General features: G+C 36.5%; 1 protein-coding gene across 1 annotated transcript; it reads left to right on the top strand.

Annotated features, from left to right (window-relative positions):
* Positions 1–972: 972 nt before the first annotated feature.
* On the top strand, positions 973–25984 carry ITM2B (integral membrane protein 2B). Its single transcript, XM_082859631.1, has 6 exons — positions 973–1259; positions 20299–20427; positions 21907–22113; positions 22903–23013; positions 23502–23652; positions 24789–25984. The coding sequence occupies exons 1-6, from the start codon at positions 1143–1145 to the stop codon at positions 24872–24874; spliced, it is 801 nt and encodes a 266-aa protein (XP_082715757.1). The 5' UTR covers positions 973–1142; the 3' UTR covers positions 24875–25984.
* The last annotated feature ends 1078 nt before the right edge of the window (positions 25985–27062 follow it).

Raw genomic sequence — 27062 nt, 5'->3', positions numbered from 1 at the left:
TGCTTGACTCAGGGCAGAGCTGCCGCAGCTGAAACATTCTAGAGCGCGCCCACATCTCTGGTTGAATCAGGACACAGCCGAGTGGAAGAAGGGTTCAAGATCAACCATTTGTCCAAAGGGCCATCTGTTGACACAGTCATTAACCCAGTAACACTGCAGGCCATTAGCCTCTCTTGAATTAGGTGAAAGCGAAATCTCTTCAAAACATAATATTGCTTTACCCATAATTTTTTTTAAATTTTGGACAAAGCTACTAAAGATTCATCATCGAATATGAATCGCAAATCAGTCCCGTGTGCTTGTGGATTTTGTCCAAGTCTACACGGGAGGGGAACATTCTGTTTTAGAAATGTGAGATGTATGAAATGCAAATCTGCCTAGAAACTTCCTCCCAACTGCTCTGGGACTAGGCAGGGCAGCCGTTGACCTTGCGATGGCGGGGGCCGGGGGAAGAAAGACAAGGCCAGTCTGAGTCAGGTAACGCCCTTGGGTGAGGTCCGATCACAAGTCACAAGGATAGAGAGCATTAAACATTTCTGTGCTCCACCGAGTCGGTTCCATAATAAAGTTAGAAAATGGAAATGTGGAGGCCCCCAAATTCCACGGCCTTTAGGTTCTTGGTGCGGGCAGTTGGCAGGGAAGGGTCCGCCTGGCGCTGCCGGAGGTTAACCCATTATCCGCTACAGACCGGTAAAGTTCACCCGATTTTGCTACACAGTTGCAACATTGTGCACAGAGGTAAACTGGTTGGAAGCTAATTCAAAACTGCAAAATCCAGGCCCGCACGCAGGAGCGCCCTTCCCGGTTACATTTCTCCTCCGACCCGGGGAGAGAGCAGGGTCTGACTCGGCTCGGATCTGCACCTCGGGTCCGCCCGCAGGACCCCACCCCGCCCTCCTCCGGCCCCGCCCCCTGCCCACCACCCCCGTCCGCCCTCCTCGGGCCCCGCCCCCGGGGGAAAGCGAACGGTCTTGGTCTTCGTCCGGGAGCTGCGAGGCTGCAGGGCTGGTGCTGCAGTATCCTGCGCCACCGCCACTTAGCCGTGCTCGGAGCCCGGCCGAGGAAGCTGCAGTCGCAGCCAGGAGCCCGCAGCCCGCGTCTCGAGCCCACCGCCGCCCTCCGAGGGCGCCCCAGACCGCGCCATGGTGAAGGTGACGTTCAACTCGGCTCTGGCCCAGAAGGAGGCCAAGAAGGGCGAGCCCAAGAGCAGCGAGGAGGCGCTCATCATCCCCCACAACGCGGTCGCCGTGGACTGCAAGGTCCGAGGGCCAGGGGGTCGGAGGAGTGGGCGCTGGGCCCGCGGGAGAGCTGCGAGGGGCCGGTGCTGTTCTGCGCCCGAAGCGGCGCGGGGCGCGGGACAGAGTCCCCGAGAGGGCCGAGCTCTCCTTTTTCTCGGGCCGCTCCCCTTGCTTGTCCGGCTCAGCTTCTTTGTAAGAAAGTGCGTGTGCGGAAAGCGGCGCCTGACGCGGGATAGGGAGCTTGGGAGGCCTGCGGGGAGGAGGATTGGAGAACGGTGCCGAGTGCACGGTCGTTGGTGCAGTCCGGGAATGTGCCCGGGGCCAGGACTGGTTTCGGTGGATCTGGAGACCGGCGGCGGCACGCAAAACAACAAAAACAACAGCGGAGTTTGGCACTTCCTCCCAGTATAATGTGCCTAAAATGGCTGACATCATTACAAGCCTACACCTCTGTAGCTTCCTACTTTCGTTTCTAGGCCGAACAGTCCTTGCACTAAGTCCGGCTACTGTAAAAGCCTGTTAATTTTAAAAGCATTTTCTTCTTTACCTCCTCTTTTTCCACGGCCCTTCGGTATTGGCAGGTGAACTTCACCGTGGGGTCTGGGGAGGGAGAGGGGGGCGAGGGAGCGGGCGAGAGGAGAAAGCAAGGTGACGGTCTGCTCGAGTAGGTTCTGGCTGTTAATTTTATTATTAAAACGATTATTCCCGGTAAAGCTCGCTAATTACTATGTGGATGTCTGTGTAAAACCGACAATTGACTTTTAAATGATATCAGTATTTTTACGAGAGTCCCTTACACTAAGTGAAACTAAACGTAACAGACTTGTCTTACGTCCCTTGTAAAATTGTCCTTTATTTTACAAAATCCCCCTTTTAGCCCTAAGCAAAAAATCAGGAGAGGGACCATGATTGTGCTAAGTTTTAGTGGTTTACAATAATTCTCATTTAAGGTATGATTATAATTGTCTCAGAAGTTGAATAAAAAGGAAAGACTCACAGCCTCTTTCTAGGAGATCTTCAGGCTGCAAAATTTTAATCCTGTAGAAATCAATTGTAGAAGTTATTTATGTTGCGTAATTTTTAATTTTTTCGTTAGCATTTTTCAAGACCTATTATAAGTAGGGTAAACTTAGTTCTGACTTTAAAAAAACTAATAATTTGTGCAAGTATGAGTAATAATCGTTGTTTTTTATATGATCTAATGGAAATTACTACTACTGGAAAACACACTGTAAAAAATGTTTGAAAATACAACGTTAATCTGGATGTGCCTGTACTTATTTTTTGGAAATGTTCTAGTTAAAAACAAACGTCAGGGGTTGACTTTTAAATGCTGTCTTGCCTTGAAATAGGAAGTGGACTGATTCCCTAAAAGGAATTAGAGTTTTGGTATTGGTATTGTTTTCCTGAATCCGTTGTAAACCGTCTTGATCTTAAGAGAAAATGTTTGGAATCCACAGAGGATAATTCCAGCAGCAAATTATTATCTTAGCTCTATGTTTATCTAACATTCATTGTACCTAAAATAAGTTGATAGTCAAGTACTCAGTCATAACAGACTGAAATACGTAGATAGAGATTAGATAGATTTTAATCCTATTATTTGTCTTTTTAAAAATCCTATGAACAAATATAACTCCTCCTATTAAAAAAGAGAGAGGGAGAAAGGATTGGATGATGTCACTTCAGGTGGCTTTTCCCTGTTGCTGTAGTGAAAGAGATGTGAAACTCTGGACAAAAATCAGAAATAATTTGCTGGGCAGCTTTAAATCTGACTTTTGGCATTTACTGTCATTTCTGAAATGGTGACCCTGTTTTCAGATTCTCAGAATTTCTCACAATTTCACCGTATTCAAATATTATGGTCATAGCAGCAGGAAAAAAAGTAACCATTCATAGCTCTGTGCTATGTTTTCTGTTTCTGTTTTCTCAGATCCCCATAGCCAAAGAAAAATACTGGAACAAAGCTGTGAGGGCCAGTCTTCCTTTGTAACCACATAGCAGTCATGGATGAATTGGCAGATACAAAATGACATTCTTTTTCTAGCTATAAGCTCAAAGACTTCTTAAGTGAGTGACAAAATACTGCTCTACATTAAAACTAGAATCCTTATAATCAGTCACTTAACAGTAAATGAAAACCTTACTTAATAACAGACATTTGTGGAAGATCTCTTAGAGCTGGGTCAGTGATTCCTTAATATTCTCTGGCTCCTTGGGGTGACTGTGCTGGGGAACTACTGAGTTTGACTCCCTGGATTCTGCACAGAATCAGCCTTCCTGTGTTTGCCTGGGGCATTTCCTTGCCTGGTTGGTGGAGAGGATCCAGTTTAGCTAGTTAATGGGCCAGAACCCCTGAACAAGAATTTTGAGTATCTTTAACTCTCTTAGACCATGATATCCCGAAAACCATTGTTACTCAAAATGTACTCTTAAGGGTCACCTGATATCATCTGGGATTTTGGTTTAAAAATGCAGATTCTTCAGACCTTATGCCGGAAGAATTCTTACCACTCCAGTCAGCTGGCTTATGTAACACGCATTCCAGTACTTTTACACTGCTCCTGTCCTTTGCTATTTCTTTATCTCTTTTCTCACTGCTGGGTGAGGACCCTCTGGAAACAGCTCCATTGTCCCATTTTTCAGTCTTGTCTTTTCAGTAGCTATTAATCCCAACAGCCATGTCTATTGATTATATTACCTCAACTAGCTTGCTATTTATTATTCTTGCCCTACATTTTCCCCTATGTTTTGTGTAATAGAGGTGAATTTGAAATTATATACATGTTTTATGTTAGAGGCAGCAATTCATTCATGAATGTTTGTGTTTCTACTTTGAACTTTGGAAAATTGTTATATATATGTAAATATCAAAGAAAATACTTAACGTCCTGAGTTGGAAGTCCCAGTTTTGTCATTACACAACTACTTGATCTTGGGCTTAAGTTTTTAGATTTCTTTATGTGTAAGATGACAGGGTAGGAGCAGATGGTCTGTAAAGGACTCTTCCAGTTTTAAAATTCTATGAAAATGCTAGAATTACATAATTATATTTGGCAGGAATCAAATTGTTTTAACTGTGAAAAAAAATAACTACCTCCTCACCCTAATCAGACTGTTCCCTTTGTTCCTTCCCATGTTCAGCATGTTACATTCCTTCCTTATATTAAGTAGCCATGGGTCACAGAGAAAGGAGATAGATAGAGGTATTATGTAATACGCTCAATTTTCATTTTGGGTTACCTCACTGTAGAACAGTAGTTGTCAATAACAACTTCTGTTGTCATGCCTAATTAGGAAATGCCTTTCCGGATCTCAGGCGTCGAAGAAGCTCAAGTTTCCTTCATAGGTATCCGTGCAAGTTGTTTTGCTGATAAATAGTGTTGCCTCTTCTCTGCTGTGCATCGTAGTTGTAGTTGCAGACCTCCTTAAAAGGAAAAGTAAAATGCTCGTGGAGCGGAAAAGATGGGGCAGGATGGAAGCATAAGTGAAGGACTGCCAACCCAGTAAGTTCTGAGTTACCCGTCACAAAATGGCTACTTGGATCCTAATTCTTTACACTTTCTGGCATTTCTGTTTGCATAAACAGGACTGGTAATTTTGCCTTTTGGTGGTGTTGGTGTTCATTGTATTTTCTGGTTTTGGGGAGGTAGAGGGGAGAAGGAACATAAAATATGATGACATTTACTGAAATGTTTTGATGTTTACAGAAGGGATGGGGAGCTTGGTTCCCTTTAACAAAAGTGCATATGATTACCTAGTTGTGTAACTTAGGTGTCTGTAAACAACATTGGCCAGCAAACACTTTACAGTCACTGCATTTTAGTTCTTCATGAGGATATTGATGTCTGAAGTGAAGGATTAGTTCTGGGAGACAAATTAATTGCCCCTGTGCCTACCAAGTGACTTGACAGGACCTCCTATGTACACACGCCTCACGGGCTGCTGCAGCTGCAGAGGGTGGACAAAATTGCATGTCGTGCAGTTGGAGGTTACCTGCTTGGGGTCTTCCCAGTGTCATCTTAAACTTATTTTCTCCGGACTAGATAGAAGCAAGTATATTATCCTTGGCAAAATCATAAACCTGTAAGACATTATGGAATATCAGCTGTGCCATATAAGAGGTTTAAGTGAATGGAAGTATTATTTTAATCAGAAATATCTCTTGAAACACATGGTACAGGCCTATTTAAATTGATTTAGAATTTAACTTTAGAAGTTTTCATTATGTATTGCTAAGGCTTGATGTAAGGTGGGACATTTTATTTATTTGTTCTCATACCATAACTTAAATATCTGGAGTGTCTACTTGAAAGTCATTTTCTTTTTTCCAAAAGGAAAATACTTTCTAAATTCATGGTATAACTAAAACTTCTTGGACTCCTTTGTATGTCATAGTATCAGTAGAGGAAGAGCCAGAAAAATTTGTGTCTTTTCAAAATGACATCAGTGAATGCATCCTCTTAAACTTTTCGGTAAACTTGTCATTTTTTATTAGAGCTTAGACTAAAGGAGTTAAGGACTTTACCATCAAAGGACTTTTCAGGCCATAACTGCTGCCTGTTAAAATAAAGGATTTGACAGCACGTGGTGGTTTTTGTCAAAATGCTGTAGAAAGTAGCAACACTGGAGCTATGTTTTCAAGAAGCTTATGTGTAGAGTTATTTCCTTGGCTCTCATTTTCTTGCACAGAGCTGAACAATGAAAGTTTTATAGGGTAGGCAACTGAAAGTTGAAAATTAGAAATTTTATTGTAGATATGACACTAAGAACATCATTAAAAAATCATTTAATTGTGATTATCCCTTTTAATCAGTATTTATGATACATGTACTTAATAGCTTTAAAGAAATCTACAGTGTAATCCTCTATTTTATGTGTTACCAACAGTTGAACAAAATTGTTTTTAAACAATTGAAGTTTTTTTTGAGCTCTTTAATTGATTAGAGGAAAAGAAAGAATGAAGTATTTTTATAATTCTGCCATTTGGGGGAAAAGCAAGTAAGAATAACATAGACTTTTTATTCTTATGCAGAAGACTTTCAATCTTGAGTTTCAGAAATGAAAATACTACTATTTTTATGATAGAGGGATGTTCTAATTTTTCATTTAATATTTATCTTTTAATCTTGATAAGTTTCTAGCAGTAATTATATGACTTAAAGCTAAAATATATTTGTCAGAAGAGAAATTAATGTTGAAATTAAATTTGCACAGTTTATAAATCCTAAACATTTTCAAGTTAAACATGTAGGGAGTTTATTTGGGAAATTGACACTAAGTATGACGTTAGGTATTTAATACTTTAAGATTTTGAAATATTTGCATAAGCCTTTTTTGGCATAGTTGAATTTCATACTTTAAAAAATGAGAAGTTTTAATGGAGTTCTGTATATTTGAATGTTTTAACTTTTAATGCCAAAATTACTTTTCAAGACTTAAATGTTTTGCATAACGAGTTAAGAATAAAGCGTAAATCTTAGATTGTTTTCTCTGCTTTAAATATGATTATGATGTTTAAAAGTATTTAATATAAAAACCAAAAAGGTAAGTTGCATTGTTAAGTAAATCACTTACTGCAGTGTCCAGAAGAAGAATCCTCTTTATGCTGGGAAAAATGACTTTAAGAGTTGGTCCACCGAGGTCTGCAATTTTTATTTATTTTTTAAATTTTTATTTGTTTATTTAAAATTTTGTTTATTTATTTATTTTTGGCCAAGCTGCATGGCCTGCAGTATCTCAGTTCCCCAAGCAGGGACTGAACCTGGGCCACCACGGCAGTGAAAGCCCAGAATCCTAACCACAAGGCCACCAGCGAATTCCCTAGGTCTGCAGTTCTTAAAATTCATTTTGTCAGCCAGTCTCTCTAGTATTTCTTTTCTACTATATATACCATGTCAATTTTTAAAATTTTTTATTTTATAGCTTTCTCCTCAGTCTGTTTTACCTTGCTTTCATATTAGTGCTAGGAAAAAATTTCCCAATCCCATCTAGGGCAGCGCTAGGCATGTTAAGCGGAGACGGCAAACTCGATACTCCTGGGCCCAAGCAAATGATATAGTGAAGCTAGGCTTTTTTTTTCCCCCCATATTAAACAACTTAGAATATTCTTCATTTTCATCGGAAAAAAAAAAAAAGGATCCAGTGTTGCTTGATCCTCCAGTTTTTAAAGGCAAGCTACAATCAGGGTTTTTATTTAAAACTTGACTTTTCAGTATTAACAACTAATTCATACCAGAATTTCAGGCGGAAACACTGAAGACTGACATAGGCCACCATTTTACAGTCTCCTTTACAGTGGAGAGCAGGGCTGGCAAATTATGGCCCAGGTGTCCAAATTGTGGCCTGCTGCCTGTTTTTGTATAACCCATGATCTAAGAAAGATTTTTTATATTTTTAAATGGTTGGGGGGAAATAATCAATTTCTCTTGTTTGGCCTAGTTCCCTCACTCCAAAAAGGGGTATAGTTCAGGAAACCACACTGTCTACTTATTGAGAAGTCAGACTATGCAGTTTGTGCTTTAGGATTTAGATCCTATCTCTACGACTTACTGTGTTAGTTTGGATAAATTATTCCAACTCTCTGATTCTCCATCAGCTAACTGGGAAATATGATAATCTGTAAAAAATTGATCACAATGCCTGGAACAGAGTAAGACTGAATAGATATCTGCTGCTATTATTACTACTACATTTTTTTTTTAACAATTCAAACTTTTATTTGGCACTACTACATCTTAAAGATTTCTAGAAGTAGACTTCAAGATAGAAGTAGAAAATTAATGAAGCATAGCATTTATTCATTTTGTATTGTTTTTTATAAACTAATACCTCCAACTTAACACTATTTTCACAGTGTTAGATCCTACTGGCAAAAGTTAATATTGTTACCTGGATCTGATAACTTGGGCAAGTCTGGAAACCTCCCAAGCCTCAGTTTCCTCATTTGTAAAATAGTATAGTGGTACCAACCTTATAGTGTTCTTGTGATGGAATTAACTGTCCCTAGTTCATAGAAACTCAATTAAATGTTAGTGCTTTTCCCCATCCCCATCTTTTAAAAGTCCCACTTTTCCCCCCCCATCATGCTTGTTTTGGAATATTACTTCTTGTGTTACCATTACTGCTTATCCCTACCTCACATGTCAGTTACATAACAAGATTGTTGATAAATAACACCCTGTTTCCCCAAGGTATTCTGGTGAGGAGCTGTTCCTGCAACTTAAAAATCCTTAGCATTCAGTAGCTATGTCCATTTTTGTATAAAAGTATATTTCTCATTATGTAATAGATGTTGATAGAATTTTATAAATCTAATTTTGGATTTAATTAAAGTATTAATTTAGCTTTAAAATGCAAATATTAGTCCTGCCCTATCTCTGAGGAACCCACTTTTTTTTTTTGGAACCCACTTCTTAAATTAGTGGTTCTCAAACCTTTTGGCCTCCGGACCCCTTTGTACTCTTAAAAAATTGTTGAGGACCCCAAGAGCTTGTTTTTGTTTTTGTTTTTGTTTTTGTTTTGCGGTATGCAGGCCTCTCACTGCTGTGGCCTCTCCCGTTGCGGAGCACAGGCTCCGGACGTGCGCAGGCTCAGCGGCTATGGCTCACGGGCCCAGCCACTCCGCGGCATGTGGGATCCTCCCGGCCCAGGGCACGAACCCGTGTCCCCTGCATTGGCAGGCGGACTCTCAACCACTGCGCCACCAGGGAAGCCCCTGTCTTATTTTTATTATGAAAATAGTTTTGACATTGTGGATCCCCTGAAAGGGTATCCCTGGAGCACATTTGGAGAACTTCTACTCTAAGTACTTGCTGTTTCATGGTTTTTGTTTTCATTTGTGTTTTTTGCAATTTTAGATATTACCTACTGGCTTCCTAATATGGAAAGTGAATATTTAGCCTTTTCTATATATTTACATGGTATATACATAATCTGTTCTCCTAGTATAGTTATAGTAATGTCTGGTTAAATTGATAGTCCATGGTTTTATTATAATTGACATGAAACTTACACAGAGTAAGTAGTAATGCAGTGTAACTACTAGTTAATGTAGTTATACTGCATTACATTGGAGTAAGTAGTATAACTTATTCTACTTCCTTTCTTGTACAAAACCATTTTTATTTCCCCTGAATTTGATAATTGACTTCTTGGGTCAAGGGGGAGGATTGCTTAATTTTCTATGTATTGCTAATTCATCCTGACTCTCTGACAGCAGTATAATTGCCTTCTGTATCTACAAACTTATCAGATAACTTACCGAGTTCCATATTTTTCTTGGCGATATTTCATTTGTCATTTTTCAGTCTTTCCACCCAGACTAGTTGTATTTTAGGTATGTTTCTACACAGATGTCCTGAGAGTAATTATTATCCTGGAATTGTTCTGCCTTGCCTCCATCCTAAGTTGGATCTTATGTTTTATAAATCCAAGAAAAAGCATCTGAGCGCAATTATTTTTTTAAACTTTACTTGTCTGAGAGTCTTTACTCTGTCTTCACATTTAATTGATAATTTATCTGGGCATAAAATTCTAGGTTAGCAATAATTTTCTTTCAGCATTTTGATGGCATTGCTCCGTTATCGTCTAGTCTGATGCCATTCTGATTCCTGGTTCTTTGAATATGACCAGTTTTGTTTTGTTTTTCCTCTAGAAGCTTGAGATTTTTTTCCTTATGCTTTCAGCTTTCATAATTGTTATTGACATACTTTGTTTTCTGTCATTTCCATTTTCTGGCTTAAGGTTTATTTATTTATCCCTTTACTATCACTCTGTTGAGCTTTCAGGAGGAGGTAAAGATAACCATTTAACTGGAAATCAATAATAGAACTTTCAACTCAGCTGTCTTCATAGCTTTAAGATTTATTAGAATATTTTCTTTAACATTAAAAATGGGCTTAATGATAATAATAGATAATAATGGAAACTATGTGCATTTTTATTAACACCAGTTTAAGGTCAGACAGGATGACCTAAAAAGAGGCATCTTCTTGTCTCCCTTTTTAATGTTCCAAAATTGTCTTCTTCATGAGTAATATTAGAGGCAACTCACTCACTACCAACTTCATGGTTTTTGCCTTGTGGCTTTATTCCTCTAAGTTAGGTTCATTTTTGTAACAATATCTAGCCTTTTTCATTGATTTTGAAATGCTTATATGCTAGTGTGCCTGAGTTATTTTTATTTATTGTTTTTCCTTCATGTGCATATGATTTTAATACTTTCTGTTACTATCCTTTGTAATTTGATGAATAATAGAGAAAAATTCTATTAATTTTGTCAACATGCTAATAATACGAACACTACTGTTGTAATGGTTAACACATACACATAATGCTTACTAGGAGTGTGGCTAAATTTAAGTAAACCTATTACGAGAGGAAAAATCTGTAGAAACTCAGACTAGGCTATGTTTCTGGTTGGATATGAGTGTTATCCAGTTGTAACATGGTATCACGTCACTTATTACCAGAGTTAATTTGCCTAACCTATTATTTAGGTAGGTCATTGACCTAACAGCTCCATGATTTTCCTTCCCTAAGGTGTGCACATGAAGTCAGATGATATTCAGGCCTTATTTGGTGATACCGCACAAATAATTTTATTTAACTTCTCTGGGCCTCATTATATTTATCTGTAAAATGATGTATTGGACTAAATAAGCTTTCATGGCTCTTTCATACAGGAGCTTTTCTTACTGAGAAGTACACTGATCACATATTCAGAGGCACCTACTACTGCATGGCCAGACTATATACTAGGGATTTAAAATTCACTAAACACCTCAACCTTCAGGAGGCCCCTGGTGTAACTCAGAGAGACCAACCATGTAAACCAAATTAATCACAGCCTACTTAAACATCTGTGTCTGTTTTCACAAGAAAACAACCCCCTGGATCCAAGGGTGAGGAGAGTGGTAGAATAAGGGAGCAAGGTGAAATGACTATTGAGTGTTTATTGTACATGCATTTGGTGCTAGGCATAGGTTCAAAGCACTTTTTACATGTTCACTCTAGAGAGACAAATATCTCTGATCTCAAGAACTGGAATTATGTTTTCTAATAGTCATTTTATATAACTTTCAAATTTTTAAACTTGGATGGGAGATGTAACTTTCCACATTTGAATTACTTTATGTTTTTAGAAGAATATACTTGGAATTTTCTCTGCAAAAGTTTTGCATTTTACATGGAATGACTCATTTGAATACAAATGTTTAGTTATCTCGTTGAATGACATTAAAATCCAAGATTTACACAAAAATGAGTCCAGAACAGGTTTGCTTTTTTCCTCCTCTAATCTTGACACATAATTTTATGATGAATTATAGAGTAGAGCCTTCCTATCATACTTAAAATTTTTAGGAAGACAGTTGATATTCTTATTAGGAACAATATGAACTCATGATTCAGCCAGTGGCAGAAGAAATCTATCTTGACCAATTTATCAATCCCTAGTAAAGGTTGTTATTAACAGTAAATATCATTTGTATATAATGCTGTTGTTTAATCTCACCAATATGAATTGGAAAACCTGATGAAATTTCATAAAGTATTATCATTAGTACACTTCTCTTCAGTGTAGATTGAATAAACACTATATTTAAATGATGGTCATCTTTTAAAATATTAATAAGTAGGAAAAAGAATAGAAGACTCTTAAGGTATTCTTGTATTAATATTCTGCTATGTACCAGATACTCTGCTTGTCCCTAATGATGTAAAAAGTGATTAAATTACAATCCAGCACTAAAAGCATTTACAGCCTAATTTTTTTTTATAGTTCTGGCCTATTTTTTTTTAAAACCTAGGCATGTGCTAATTTTATATAATGCCAGTAATTTGGTTCAGATTTCATATTTCTCACAGTAGTTGAACTGTTATGCAATGGCTTTAAAATTTTAATTTTTTTATTCCTGTTTTGCTGCTTATGTGTCATAGGATTTGTTAACAAAAAAGGACATTAATGAGAAATTGGTTTTGTAGACATTGTAATTTTATTTATTTTAATTTTAAAAAATATTTATTTATTTTATTTACTTATTTTTTGGCTGCGTTGGGTCTTGGTTGTGGCATGCGGGATCTTTCATTGTGGTGCGCAGGCTGCAGAGCGCGCAGGCTCTATAGTTGTGGCGTGGGCTTAGTTGCCCCTTGGCATGTGGGATCTTAGTTCCCTGACCAGGGATCGAACTGGCATCCCCTGCATTGCAAAACAGATTCTTAACCATTAGACCACCAGGGAAGTCCTGACATTGTAATTTTAGATTAGTTTCTCTTTTAAAAAATCTCTCCCTATTCCAAGTGTAAAATAATGCAGTAACATTAATATCCATATAATGCCAATCACTTGGAAAGCTGCTCCCTTTTTGCATTTCAGACATAAGATTTCTCATGTGGACTTTCTCACCCTAGTTGAGATAGTATCAATCTTACCTGAAAAGTCAAATGAGAAAATAAAATTCAGATTACTGATTTAAATGAGCAAGAGAAAATGCAAACAAATGTTTGGTGTCTTTATAGATTTTTAGCTTCTTAGCCATAGATTTTTGTGTTTTACATATAGCAGAATATATTTGGTAATGAATTACTGCTATTAATGGTGAACAGGTTGCTGGATCATGTCTTTTTGTTGCTTTTTTCCACGCTGGGAAAAGAAAACTAATGTAGAAGCCAGCTGAATAGAACATGTACCAGTGGCAAATGGATGGCACTGGTATCCTACATGATGGTAATCAGTTGGAACGATTGCCTGTGTAAGTTCTGTGGTTCAAAGAGTATAGTTAGGAAAACATTTTGGAAATTTTTTTAAGTAAGATCTTAAATGATGACCAAGGTTTTTATTTTTGAATTCTTATTGGAATAGGAAGTCATTTTGTTTTCCTCTCCAGTAATGCCTTTTTTAATTGGCCTTTTCAGTATTTTGCTGTAGATTGCTTTTTTGTTTGTTTTTTAAAGGGTGAACATATTTTAAGAGTTTATTTGTAAGCAATTTTAATTAATTTAATGAGTATATATATATTTTTAATCATGAGTATATTTTAATAAAACAAGTTAAATTTATTTCTGTGCATCAGTAAAGTATTATGAAAGGAAAAAAGAAGGAATATTAAAAAATGAAAGGTGTAGATTACTTTTTATTGGCTTTACTCCAAGAAGATACCTATTTCAGCTTACCTTTCCCAGCTAAGTCAGATGGTGGTGGGGATAATACTAATAGCTATCACTTACTTAGCACTTACTATTTACTCTGTGCCAAGCAGTGATCTATATACTTCAGTTGTATTTCCTCATTTAGTCCCCACACTAACCCTATGAGATTAGTGCTATTATTAATCCATTAATGATGAGGTGATTGAGACAGAGAAGTTAAAATACCACTTGTCTGTTTCCCATCCTCCAAAATTTTGAGATTTCTTGTCTGCTATCAATCTTTTCATCCTTATCTTTCTTAAAAGTTTATATCTTTTTCATCTTCTTCAGTATCATTTAATGGGCTTTTAGGAAAAAACACTCTCCTTGCTCCTCATAAGTTGGGAAAGGAGAGGAATTCGAATATACTGGAGTATTAGTTACATACTGAAATTTTCAGCCTTTCTAGCTTTATACTGTTCTGTTAATTTTGACAAATACGTGCACTTGTGTAATCACTGTAGTCAAGATGCAGAATGTTTTCCTCACCCCAAAATGTTCTTTAATATCACTTGGTAGTCAATCCTGAGTGTCACACCTGTCCCAGTTTTCTGTTCCTGTAGTTTAACCTTTAGCCAGAACCTCATACAGATGGTATTATACCATGAGTAGTTTCTGTCATTCTCATTGTTTCTGTCTGTCCGGAGAACTGGGTGTTGTCTGGACCATCTTTTATTCCCGTAGCTCTTGGACTGTGGTTTTTCTGAGCTTGTCCAATCCCAGCTTCTCTCTGTCACCATTTTTGGTTTGCTTATGCCATTCATGCTTGGATTTGTTCTTTGCAAAAGAATACCTGTTCTGTCACTTAAAGGATTCAGCTGCTTTAGTCACCATATTAATCCAGTTTCTAGAACCCAGAACTCAAAACCCTTTTATATGGAGAAGTAGTTTAAAATTAGGTTCTCAGAAGGAAGCATACCCAGTCATAGCTGGAAATGAAAATCAAGGTTCAAAACCAAGCAACACTGTAGAAAAGTACTTGGTATGTTTGGTCTTCACTAGGAAGAAAAATGATGGGGGAGGAGTTGAGAAAACTAGAACATTGATGAGAAATCTGTGAAAATTTGAATTATTATATATATATTTAATGTTGGCAGCTAATTCTGTATTTTGTAAAACAGTGTACAGGCCAAACAACACATCCATGGGCAGCTGGCCTGTGCAACCCCTATTTATTGATATTACTGAATGTGTTTTTAAAAGTACATATTTCTAAATAAATATATTTCTGAAGGTTCAGTAGCTTATGCTACTCTGAGTTGAATAAATTGTATTGGTTCTTTTCTGTATTTCTGTTTTTAAATATAAAGTGTTTTATGCCATCTCTTTTTTTCTTTTTTGTAATACGATTTTTAACCCTAAGAGATACTTTCCTCTTTAGTATTCTGGTTCCTAAAGTGGTGTTGTTGCATTTGCTCTAATAATGCAAAATAGTATGTCTGGGAGCTCTGAAAAAGTGTCTCTTCATTCATTCTACAAAGAAGGCTTACATAGAGATGCCAGAGGATGTGAAGTGTGAGTTGTTAGTATGGGCACAGAATAAAAATTATATGAAAACCCTTGCATTTTGTCTGAGTTAAGTTTATAATTGAAGCACATTTACTGAAGCCTCTTAGGGAACTGATTGAGGTGACCTAATTCTTAACTAATTGAAGTACCAGAACAGAATTTACTCTTCATTTTGCTTAAGATATAATTGGTTAAGTAATTTTATTATCATACGATAAGATTTATTCGAACCAGAAATTAGTACAGTGCAAGAGTGAGAATGCTTTTGAAGCCGCTTCTTTTCTGTCCCTACTGTTGAGGGGTGATTATAGGCCAGTGTGTGCTTCAGCGTCTTCATTTATAAACTGGGGTAAAAACTTGAGGTTTTAGGAAGATTAATGAGGTGATAATTGTACAGCACCTGTGGGAGTTCTTTTACCTTATCAGCATCATTTAAGGTGCACCAGTTTTATTGCAGTACAAAGGGAGGAAATGTCTATGACTTGTTTTAAATTAGGCCAAGTAAAGTTTTATGTCCCAGTGAAGTTGCTCTTGTTCATGAGTGGTTTTCCTTTTTCTTATGATTTTTATGATTTTTGTTGTTAATTATGAAATAATCCAAGCATATAAAAACAAAGAATTTGTAGTACCATTTATATGTTTTTTTCCTTTTATGTTTAAGTCTTCAATATATGGTGTTTTTTTAAAAATTTTTTTGCGTTAGCATTATGTTTCTGAGATTAATCTCAAAATCAACAGTGCTAGTTGGTTTCATTTAGACTTTAATTATATGAACCCATAATACTTTATTCTTTACTTGTGGACATTAGGTTATTTCCAATTTTTTTCCTTAATGACCATTCTGCAGTAATCATTATTGAGCCTCTTTTTGTGTACAAAAGTGTTTATCTAGGGTTATGTTATTAGGAATGGAATTACTGGGTCATAAAATATATGTATCTTTAATTGTATTAGGTACTGCCAAATTGTTATTCAAAACATTTGTACCAGCTCCTGTCTACTGTGCAGAAGTCCTCAATTCCCATTGTTCCACACTTTCTCCAGCACTTGGTGTTGTTAGACTTTCTTTTATTGCCTGGTATATAGGAACTCAGTTGGTATTTTTTTCTCTCATTCCCCATATTAAAATAAAATTTACATGCAGTAAAATGCACCTATTTTATTTGTACAGTTTGATTGAATTTATGGTCATTGTATAAAGTCATGTATCCACCACCATAATCAAGATATGGAACATTTCCATCACCCTGAAATATTTCCTCATACTTCTTCCATCTTCCTTTCACTGTGACAGCCACTAAGCTGTTTTTTGTCATTATAGTTTTTCCTTTTCGTAGGTAGTCTTCTGCGTTGGAGTTTTTTTTTTCACTATAGTGTTTTTGAGATTCAGTATGAATATACCACACTTTATCCATTCATCAGTTAGTGGATAGTTGTGTTGTTTCTGGTTTGGGGCTATTATGAATAATGATGCTAGGACTATTTATGTGTAAATCTTTGACTCAGTTGATTTTTAATTACTGATCTTCAGCAATTTTGCTGAACTCTTAATTAGTTTGAATAATGTGACTTACTCAGATTTTCTACATAGACAGTTATATCATTTGACATAATCACAGCTTTGTATTCTTTTTTCTAATCTTTTAATCAGTTCATGTTCTATCATTTGTGTACTACCTAGGATCTCTAGTACAATGTTGAATGAAAACAAAGAATCAGTTTTAGTGGGCATTCTCATATTCCTGACTTGAAAGGGTATGGTTTAATTCTGAAGTTTCACCATTACATATGAGGTTTGCTGTAGATTTTTGATTATTAGCCTTTTTCATGTTAAAGAATTTCACCTCTTCTGGTTTGCGAAGAGATTTTATTATGAATGGGAGTTACAATTTATCAGATGCATTTTCTACATATTTTGAGATGGTCATGTGGGGTTTTTCTTAAATCTTAACATGTGGCTTTTTTCTCTAAGTATACTCTTTCAAGTTTTAAAATTTAATCATTTAAAATGCATTTTTAAATCACTTAGGTTAACAACATTTCTATCTTGAATATACTTTAATCCCTTCTCTGTGACTCAGACTGTAACAAGGAACGTCATTTATTTGTCCTGCATACTATTAATTTTGACTGTAAATTGCTTAAGATTCCAACCATGTCTTAGTCACGTTTGAATTTCCCACAGGATCTAGCACAGTACATTGCAAATAACAGGCCCTTAATGTTGAACTGGGCTGCGTGCTTAGGGCTACTATTCTTTGCTAAAAAGCCACAGTCTCCTGTGCGTCATAAATTCTTATGTTGCCCCCACCTTTCATTGTCATGCTGGCTGCTGATGTGTAACTTTGGGGTCATTAAAAAAATAAATAACCAAGCTTTTAAAAACTTTTTCTACATTCTACTCCCTCATCAAATATTAGTTGAGTGCCAACTAAGTGCCACGGTTGGCTTGGTGCTACCATACTAACCTTATAGAAATTTAGAGAAAAAAAGAGATGAGACAGACTTTGAAGACCTGTTACCTCTTTTATGAAATAGATGATTGTGGTGCATGGACTTTGGGTCTGTAATTTGGAGATTCAGACTCTTATTTCCTGATTCTTAAGCCATGGTTCACGTGGTTGAGGTGCTGAACAAATGACCTGTGAGTACATGAGGTATTTTATAAGTTAGATTCTCTTGAGAAATTTAAAATTTTTGTTTTATTGTCATAGTCCTGAGATGTGATTTTTGAATGAACATGAGAATTCAGACTCCATAGCCTGTTACACAAAGTCCCTCTGTGACCTGCCCCAGTAACCTCTCCATTCTCGCCCCTGTACCTTTCACCACCATACTGGGCACTCCAGCCGTACCACATGTGACCCGTGGAATGTCATACATTCTGGCCCCATGATTTTATTCATTCTTTGCCCTACACATAATGCCCTTTCACTCTGTCTTCTGCATGGGTAATAAGTATTCGTCCTTCATTCTTCTCCAGTATTTTCTCCCCTGGGAAGTCTTCTCCCAATCAGCCATTCTTCTGTGCTTTCTACGTTCTCCTGTTAGAGCCTATGGCATATTTATGTTTTTTGTATATTTGTTTTCCAGGCTGATCTGAGCGATCTCTTTCTTGGCAGAGGCTACATGCCCAGTCCTAGCACAGCTCTTGGCACATAGTAGACATTTATAATTTATTTTTGAAAATATCGTTTGTTGACCTGCTAAAAATGGTAGAGCACAAGGCCTGGACACTGTTATCAGTTTAACCTTCGGGGCTGCATATTCTTTTACGAGTGTCTGCCCATATGCTCTTTGGCTATCCCTTTAAGTGCTGCTAGTGAAGAGAGCCTGCCAAACAGGGGCGTGTTGTACACACATTTGACTATCTCAGCAGCTGATACCAAATGTTTAGAAATGACTATTTCCGTTTGTCATTCTCGTCTCCCCACCCTGCCTCCAGCCTAAAATTAATTATGCTAGGAACTGTTTCTCATCTCAGACAAGGGCTCAAGCAAAACACTACATGTACTTTATCATTCAGGTTTCATAATACCTTATGACTCCTGTGGAATTCTTGTAACTTTCTGTTCACAGATGGGTATCTTGTATGGCTTGATAAATTCCTCTAGGTTTATTCTCAGTACACACTACTTCCTTGCAGTGTACTTGTTGTCTTGAGTATACATACCATACACTGACAGGTATGCCTAGCAAAGTGTGATGCTCTCACAGTGTTTGAGCCAATCCTTAGATTGAATGGCATTTTTTCTACAGTGTTAAATTCTGTGTTTAAACGTCAACCAACCCAAGCTCCTTAAATTGTTTTTGGTTGGCTGAGACATCTGGGCTTGGGCTTTACCCCGGTAGTATCAAGTTAAAATTCCTTATCTTAGAATTGAAAACATAACCTTAGCTTTCATTCTTTCCTCACTGAATTCTTGCTTCAACCGTATCCAGCATTGTTCATACAGGTTTCCTTCCTAACTTTTAAGTTATATCCTATTTATCTATGGAGGTGTAGGTCGAGTCTACTTTCTCCCTTAATCCATCCCATATTGAGTTTTCCAAGCAAAGGATAGAGTTACATACTTGAAGGGCTGTACACACATACTACTTACTAGATCATCTTTTATTATGTTGGTTTCAAGTCAACTGGAGCCTTTCTTTTGCTGCCTGTACTATTTCTTGAGCCACTGGTTATATAATACCAGCAGCTAATCTCATTTGTTTGTCAGCTCTTTGCACATGAACATGGGCACAAATAAGAAATTAGCTATAACTCTGAAGCGACAGTAGAGGGCCTGAGTTAGAAGGGCAAGGAGTGTATCTGACTGAATATCCTGACCCTAGATGATGTTCCAGTGCTAAATTATTTCCTTGAGGGGGGTCAAAATCAGAAGTCTAAAATTGTGTGCTAGTTGTATTGTCTCTTGACTTAATAAGTTTTTCTTACTAAATCTTTCCTCAGTTTTCTACTGATATCTTAAAAATGAAGAACTTTGGGCTTCCCTGGTGGCGCAGTGGTTGAGAGTCCGCCTGCCGATGCAGGGGACACGGGTTCGTGCCCCGGTCCGGGAAGATCCCACATGCCGTGGAGCGGCTGGGCCCGTGAGCCATGGCCGCTGAGCCTGTGCGTCCGGAGCCTGTGCTCTGCAACGGGAGAGGCCACACAGTGAGAGGCCCGTGTACTACCAAAAAAAAAAAAAAAAAAATGAAGAACTTTGTTAAACTGGAATTCTTTAGGGTAGAGCAGTGGAATTACAGGATTATTTTAAATACATTTGTCCTACTTTTTTGAGATTCTAATTGTTTAAAGAATCTGCTTAATATTATTTGGTCTGTCCCCAGTTTTTGTGTAAATTTTTATTATGTTTGGTTAGGAATGGCTTTGTACCTAGTATGAAATACTAATTACCTGCAGCAGGTTAACACATAATTTTATAAATAATCTCATATACCCCGACATTGTAATACTCAAGACTCAGCACCAGAATTTTGCACGACAAAGTTGTATTGTAGCCTCTTCTGAATTTTTAAATATTATAAGATATTTTAATCACTAAAAGTTAGGCACAGAAAATAGAAATTGTGGAGTATGTAATTTATTGCTCTAGAGATATGGGTGGCAGGTGGGGTATTGTAAGTTAGAAGAACTCACTCTCCCAAAAGACTGGTGTCTCAGCTCAGGAGGCATTAGGCTGGGTCCTGGTACCACCACTTAATCATTCCTGGGTAGATTTTGATTAGAGACCTGACTCCTTTGGTCTTTATATCTTTGTTTATAAAATGATACTTACTAAGGTTTCTTTCAAGCTTGACATTTCTGTGATTCTGACTGCAGATAAGATATTGATCATCAGTCTTTTTCATATTTTAGGACCCAGATGAAGTGGTACCAGTTGGCCAAAGAAGAGCCTGGTGTTGGTGCATGTGCTTTGGACTAGCATTTATGCTTGCAGGTGTCATTCTAGGAGGAGCATACCTGTACAAATACTTTGCACTTCAAGTAAGTGGGAAAATGCTAGGGACATTTTTGCCTTTCCTTCACGTGTATTGGAAAATTGACCCAAACCTGTTCTAAGCCTGTGCTTTTTTGTCTGTGGCCTTTAGTCAGAGTGGTGGTCCTATTTTACAGTTATGTTAAAAAATCTCCTGAGCATAAGTTTGCTGAACCTATTAGACAGTCACTAAAAGCAGAATAACATTGTTTTGCTGACTAAAGGGTATAGATTGCTGGATGATTTTTAAAAATTGACTAACCCTCAATTTTCCTACCATAATTAATAGCTAAGTTATAGTATTTTCAATTGCCAGTTGAATAGATACACCAGCCTCAAATGTCATATTGATAAACTATAATTTGATAGACATTTTGGGCTTCCCCACAATAGCCTTTTGCTCCTGGGCCCAGAGTATAGTGGTTCCACTTCTCTCTGCCTCTTCCCCAGTCATTGGTTTCTCTTAAGAATGTGATTTCAGCAATAATGATGAAGTAATTTAGGATAAAAGTTGTTTATAATTTATTACAGAATAGTAATCCCAGTGGATTAAGACATTGTTTTCTTCTGATTACAATGATTATGATTTATGATCTCTGTTTTGTGATATATTTCTCTGACAGTAATTCAGTATGTGTACTTCTTTTAACATACCAGAGTTTGGAGAAACTGTTGACAAATAGATTTTACTTAGAAAGTGAAATACTCTACATAGGATGTGTAAATTTTGTGCTCATTTTCTATATTTTTTGAGATAATGGCATGTTGATAGATATTAGGGAAATACTAGTCATCTTTCTAATGCAGTTTTTTACAAGAAATGTATTTTTATATAAAAGAAATCATTTGCGATTCCACTGTCCAGAGATATTTGTTGACCTAACATTTTGTTATATGCTCCTAATCTTTATTGTATATGCATACTTTTAAAAAAATCTTTATAATGATTTGCTATAATCTGATATTTTCCACTTAATTGTGATATATTTTAAGGCAAAATCAGAACTACTTGTATGCCTGTAGAAATTTCAGAAAAACTATCCCTTTTGGCTAATGAGAGAAAAATCATGTAATCAGTGAATCACATCAAAAAGTTTTAGAAGTATGTTCTTTCAGAAAAACATTACTGGTTTCTGAATATATTCTTTTATAAAAATAAGGCTTACAGGTAGAAATAGGCCTGTGTGTTTCTTCAGATTTACTTGTCACCATATGGATAATTGCTTTTATATTCTGTTTTTGTCAAACACAAAAAGTAAAGGAGAAATCAGCTGCTTTTCTCCTTCTGAAACTGGTTTTTTACAGTACTTTAAAACCTGATCTTAAAGAATGTGTTAACGCTGTAATTAAACTGTCTGACTTGTCATCTAAAAGTAAGAGTTTGCAAGCAAAATGCTATGTAGGTAAAGGTGGCAGCTTAAGTAATACTTACATTTAACAACCTGTCTTCCACTGAATTGCTGAAATAGTGTTTAAACTCTCTGTAGCCAGATGACGTCTACTACTGTGGAATAAAGTACATCAAAGATGATGTCATCTTAAATGAGCCTTCTGCAGATGCCCCAGCTGCTCGCTACCAGACCATTGAGGAAAATATTAAGATCTTTGAGGAAGATGAGGTTGAATTCATCAGCGTGCCTATCCCAGAGTTTGCAGACAGTGATCCTGCCAACATTGTTCATGATTTTAACAAGGTGAGCCAGGTGCCCTGAACTGTAAAAGAATGCAAGTTCCTTAATTGATGCTTTTGTAGTTTCATTTTCAGTATTTGCTAATTTATTCTATTTATGGTTTACTTTTTACTTTTTAAAAAAATGGCCTTGGGTTTTTTCTGCCCTGCAAGATAAACTCCAACATTTGATGGGCTTTCTGTCTGAAGCAGACCCTCAGTGAACCTACCTTTCTTCTCCTTGCCTTGTCTGTCTTAATACACACCATATGCTGTTCTTCCTTTGCTGCTAAATTGCTTTTAGAAATCTAAATGTTTACATGGTTTAGTTTAACTCATTTTAATCCTCAAAACCATCCTATGAGATGGTCTTTCTCGATCAGGTTTCTCATCTGAACCGTAAGAACACAAAATCATTTAATTGACTTAGTTCTCTATGGATGGTAGTAACTAGTTAGTACTATTCTAGATGCATAGGAGAGAAGTTAATTTTTATATACAATAGATGGATGCCTTGGAGGGCATTAGGGTTTATAAGTGAGGGGACTGGGGACTAAGTCTCTTAATCAGGTGATAGTTTGAGTTAATTTTAATAGTTTGTTGTTATCTGATAAGAACTGTATTTACTAGTAGCAAAATTTCCTCTCCCATTACTATTTCCATTCCTACCCCACAAAATTCTTGATTTGTGGAAATGCAAGTGATTTACACATTCTAATAGTACAAGTTATTCTTAAAAATCCAGTTGCTGCCTGTCTGTATATTGGTAATATTTGTACATTAATCTAATGAAAATATATCTTTTTCTTCCCAGAAATTCACAGCCTATTTAGATCTTAAACTGGATAAATGCTATGTGATTCCTCTGAACACTTCCATTGTTATGCCACCCAGGAACCTATTGGAGTTACTTATTAACATAAAGGTATAAAACTTTCAAATACTTCTTATTATTGATGCTGTTACAGCATCTTGGAATTCCTTGTTGAGAAATTAGCCCTATAGGAGCCCATCTTACTGACAGTATGGCTAATAAGCATTTTACAACGAGGAACTAAGACTTGTGGTTTCAGGTTTTTTCCTTGTCTCTTTTCTTTTAATACTTTATATTTTGAAATTAAAATGTAATTTCTAAAATTATATTTAAGTTTTCCTAAAGGGCCAGAGAATAAATCGTAGGCTTTTAAAAAATAAGATCTGTGTTGCAACTAATCAATTTTGATGCCATAGACAATATGTAAACAAATGGGCACAACTATATTCCAGTAAAACTTTATTTATAGAAACAGATGGTGGGTAGTAGTTTGCCAATCTCTGTTCTGTACTATAATCTCTAAGAATTTTGTCTGCTTTCCTTGTCTGTTCAATGTATGTTTTGAGATATCTGTGTAATATATTCTTTTCCAAATGTAGGCTGGGACATATTTGCCTCAGTCATATCTGATTCATGAACACATGGTCATCACTGATCGCATTGAAAACATTGATCACCTGGGTTTCTATATTTATCGACTGTGCCATGACAAGGAGACTTACAAACTGCAACGCAGAGAAACCATTAAAGGTAATACTTTCTAATGTTAAAATGTTGGCAAAAAAGTTTGTTTTACTTCATTGTGTTAAATTAGATTTAGATGTAAGCTAGTCATTGTTACCAATACACTTGCCGTGAGTGAGAAAATAAAACTATATTGTACCTTGTATAGTATTTCTAGATTTCTGAAGAGTCATCTTAATTCTAAATCTACTCTTTTCAGATAGAATAGGTGAATGTGAAATGTTATTCCCTTGAGGTGCTCTTACCTCACTTTGCGTATGGCCACCCAGTCCACCTTTCCATCCTACCCCTTTGGTTGAGCTGTACTGTGCAAGGGTTCTGCTTATCTGGAGGGTCTCTAAAGTAGCTCTTCATTTGTATGCTCAGGGATCTAGGTTCTAAGCAGAGTTTGCCTTTTGGATCACATTGAAGATAACCACAGTCAGGTTAGTTCGAAAGGAATTTGGCTGAAGAATTAAGAGCATTGACACAACTAATGTAGCTTTGCCAAATCACTTCACCTTTGTTTTCTCACGTGATGACATTATCTCCCCATTTTTTTTCAAGATCATTGTAAAAATAAAATGAAAGTACACGTGACAGCTTTAGAAAGTAAGGAGTGCCATGCAGATACACTATGGTGTGATTTCTTTGAAATTGTGGCACCTAGTTAAAGTGCATTCCTGGCTTTCTGGTAGCACTTTTGATAATACTGTTCTCCCACATTGGGCTGGTGAGTCACCTGAAGCCTGCTGCTTGATTTCTTTCATTTTAAAATGATCTTATGGTTCATAGTTTTTTTTAAAGTCATAGTTTTACATATAATACAATTCACCCTTTTTAGTGTGTAGTTCTGAGTTTCAGCAAATCACCGCCACAGTCAAGACATAGAACATTTCCACTACCTTCAGGGTCATAAATTTATATGTATGGCATTATTATTGTTACTAGCGTCTGTTAAGATACTTGGTTTAGAAAAGAGAGGGAAATTATTTTCTGCAGTGTTAAATCTACTTCTGCAGTGTTAAAAAAAAATCAAACTATAGAAGTTAATGGAATATAGAGTAAAATATTTTTTTATGTCTAAATAATAACTGTGAAAATTAACATGAATATTTATTACTGAAGAATCAGAAATTTAAAAAATTTTCCCTTCCAAACAGGTATTCAGAAACGCGAAGTCAGCAATTGCGCTATGATTCGGCATTTTGAAAACAAATTTGCTGTGGAAACTTTAATTTGTTCTTGAACAGTCAAGAAAAACATTATGGAGAAAAATTTAACACCACAGCATAACCCCACCCTTTGTATTTTGTGCAGTGATTATTTTTTAAAATCTTCTTTCATGTAAGTAGAACACAGGGCTTCACTGTTTTTCATCTCATTAACTCAATTAAAACCATTATCTTTAAAAAAAAAATCTTTTTTTCTTTCCAGGTGTGGTGTCTTTTATCTTGAATTAGTAGTTGTATGAAGTCATAAGTAATAGTACACTTCACCGTAGATCTTAGGAAGAGTTTAAATTTCATTAATTCATTTATCCAGATTTTTATGTTTTAATTATGCATTTTCAAGAGGAGGGGTTATCTAATAATCATATATATGCATACGTAAAAATGGACCACAGTGACTTATTTGTAGTTGTTGCCCTGCAACTTAGTTTGTTAGAGCATTTGAGCACACATTTTAATTTTCCTCTAATTAAAATGTGTAGTATTTTCAGTGTCATATTTAACTATTTAGAGTATGATTTCCGCCTTGATGTTTTAATATCCTAGGTATCTGGTATAATAATATTTTAGAAAATGTTTGGAATTTAAGAAATAACTTGTATTACTAATTTGTATAATCTATACCTGTGCAATGGAATATAAATATCACAAAGTTGTTTGACTAAAGGACTGTGTGTTGTTTTTCCCACATAATAAAACCAAAGAGTAATTTGGTTCTTCATATCTTGAGATAATCCATGTTAAAGAAGAAACTATTTCTTAAAAATCCAGTTCTCTGTATACAGTGGGTAAAGTCAAAGTTTTTTTAAAAAATAAAAAACTTTTAAAGTAACTACATTCTTCATGGATGCTATTAAAGTAACATCTAAGACTCAACCTTGAAAGATGCTGTTTAAACATTGTAGAATAATGCTTTTGTATTTAATGGAAGGGCTGTCATTAAACCTGAACTTTCCAAGGAACATAAAGTGCTTTCTCGAGAATGTCTTCTCACAAATGGAGCATTTTGAGTTATAGTGGTGATTCTTATATTTCTAAGGTAGTTTCCTATCTGAAATAATTTAGAATCCACCCCTATTTAAAATATCTAAGAGTAATTTCACTGTAAATTCCTGAGACAAATTCCAATTCTGAATTTAAGAAGTCAGAATTTTTAAAGCATCACAAACCCATAAAGGATTTAGTCTAGGAACCAGTTCTGGTCTAACAAGAATATTATTTGATTCCTGGCTCTTGGTTTCTTTTCAGTAATACTGTAAAAGCTTCAGGCTGGCTAGTCAGGTATTCAGAGATTGAGGATTTGTTTTAGAAGAGAATTTATTCTAATAAAATGAGAATTGCTTTTCCTTACCTTCAGGGCTCTGAAATTTCATAGTTTTTATGGGCTATGAACATTTAGGAGCACATCATTAATTCATTCAGCAGATACTTAACTGAGCATCCTTTATATGCCCGGGACATGGCACGAAGCACTGAAGGTATACCTGTGAAGAAGAAAGACAACTGCTGCCTTAGTGGAAACTCACAGTCTAGTGAAAGGGACTGATGAATAACCAACTAATTACAATACAGTTGTGATTGGTACTGTAATGGGGAAGAATGGGTCCAGGAGCTTTGGGAGCCTTTATGAGGGACAGTGAGATTTTTGGAATGTGAAGTACATGGGACCAGGTAATAGAGGACTTTTTATGCCATCTTGAGGACTTCCTTCAATAGATCATGGGCTGCTGCTGAAGGTTTATATTTTGGAAGGTTGTATTTTAGTTTCTGTTTTCCTACGGATAATAGTAATGCTCTATTCGTTAGGACAGATGAACTGCTGTAACAATCCTAACATCTCAGTGACTTCAAACAGTAGGATTTTGTCTGTTTTCATCATTACTTCAATGTGGCAAGAAGTCTCCCAGGGACTCACACTTGCTCACCTTGTAACAATGCCAGCTTTGAATCCTCAAACTTGCCCTGGAAGGGGAGGAGCTAGAGTGCTAAATCCTGCAGGGGTTTATAGGCAGGCCTGAAAGGCGCACATCGCTTTTCCCCATTTCCATTGGCCAGAAGCTTCTCGGCCATATGACCCCAGGCCATATGGGAGATGGGGAAATGTAGTCATTGGGTGTATCCAGCAGGAGAACCAAAATAATCTGCTGAACACAAAACATTGTCTTTACCACAAATGGACAATTTGAATGAAATGAATGAATGAAA

Source organism: Leucopleurus acutus (assembly GCF_964270905.1).
Source record: "Leucopleurus acutus genome assembly, chromosome: 18".
Classification (NCBI taxonomy): Eukaryota; Metazoa; Chordata; class Mammalia; order Artiodactyla; family Delphinidae; genus Leucopleurus; species Leucopleurus acutus.
This window is presented reverse-complemented; position numbering and strand designations above follow the sequence as displayed.

Coding starts and splice junctions, on each gene's coding strand:
- ITM2B (XM_082859631.1), top strand. CDS start 1,143: ATGGTGAAGGTGACGTTCAACTCGGCTCTGGCCCAGAAGGAGGCCAAG. Junction 20,428..21,906: donor ACAAATACTTTGCACTTCAA/GTAAGTGGGAAA, acceptor AACTCTCTGTAG/CCAGATGACGTCTACTACTG. Junction 23,014..23,501: donor AGTTACTTATTAACATAAAG/GTATAAAACTTT, acceptor TTCCAAATGTAG/GCTGGGACATATTTGCCTCA.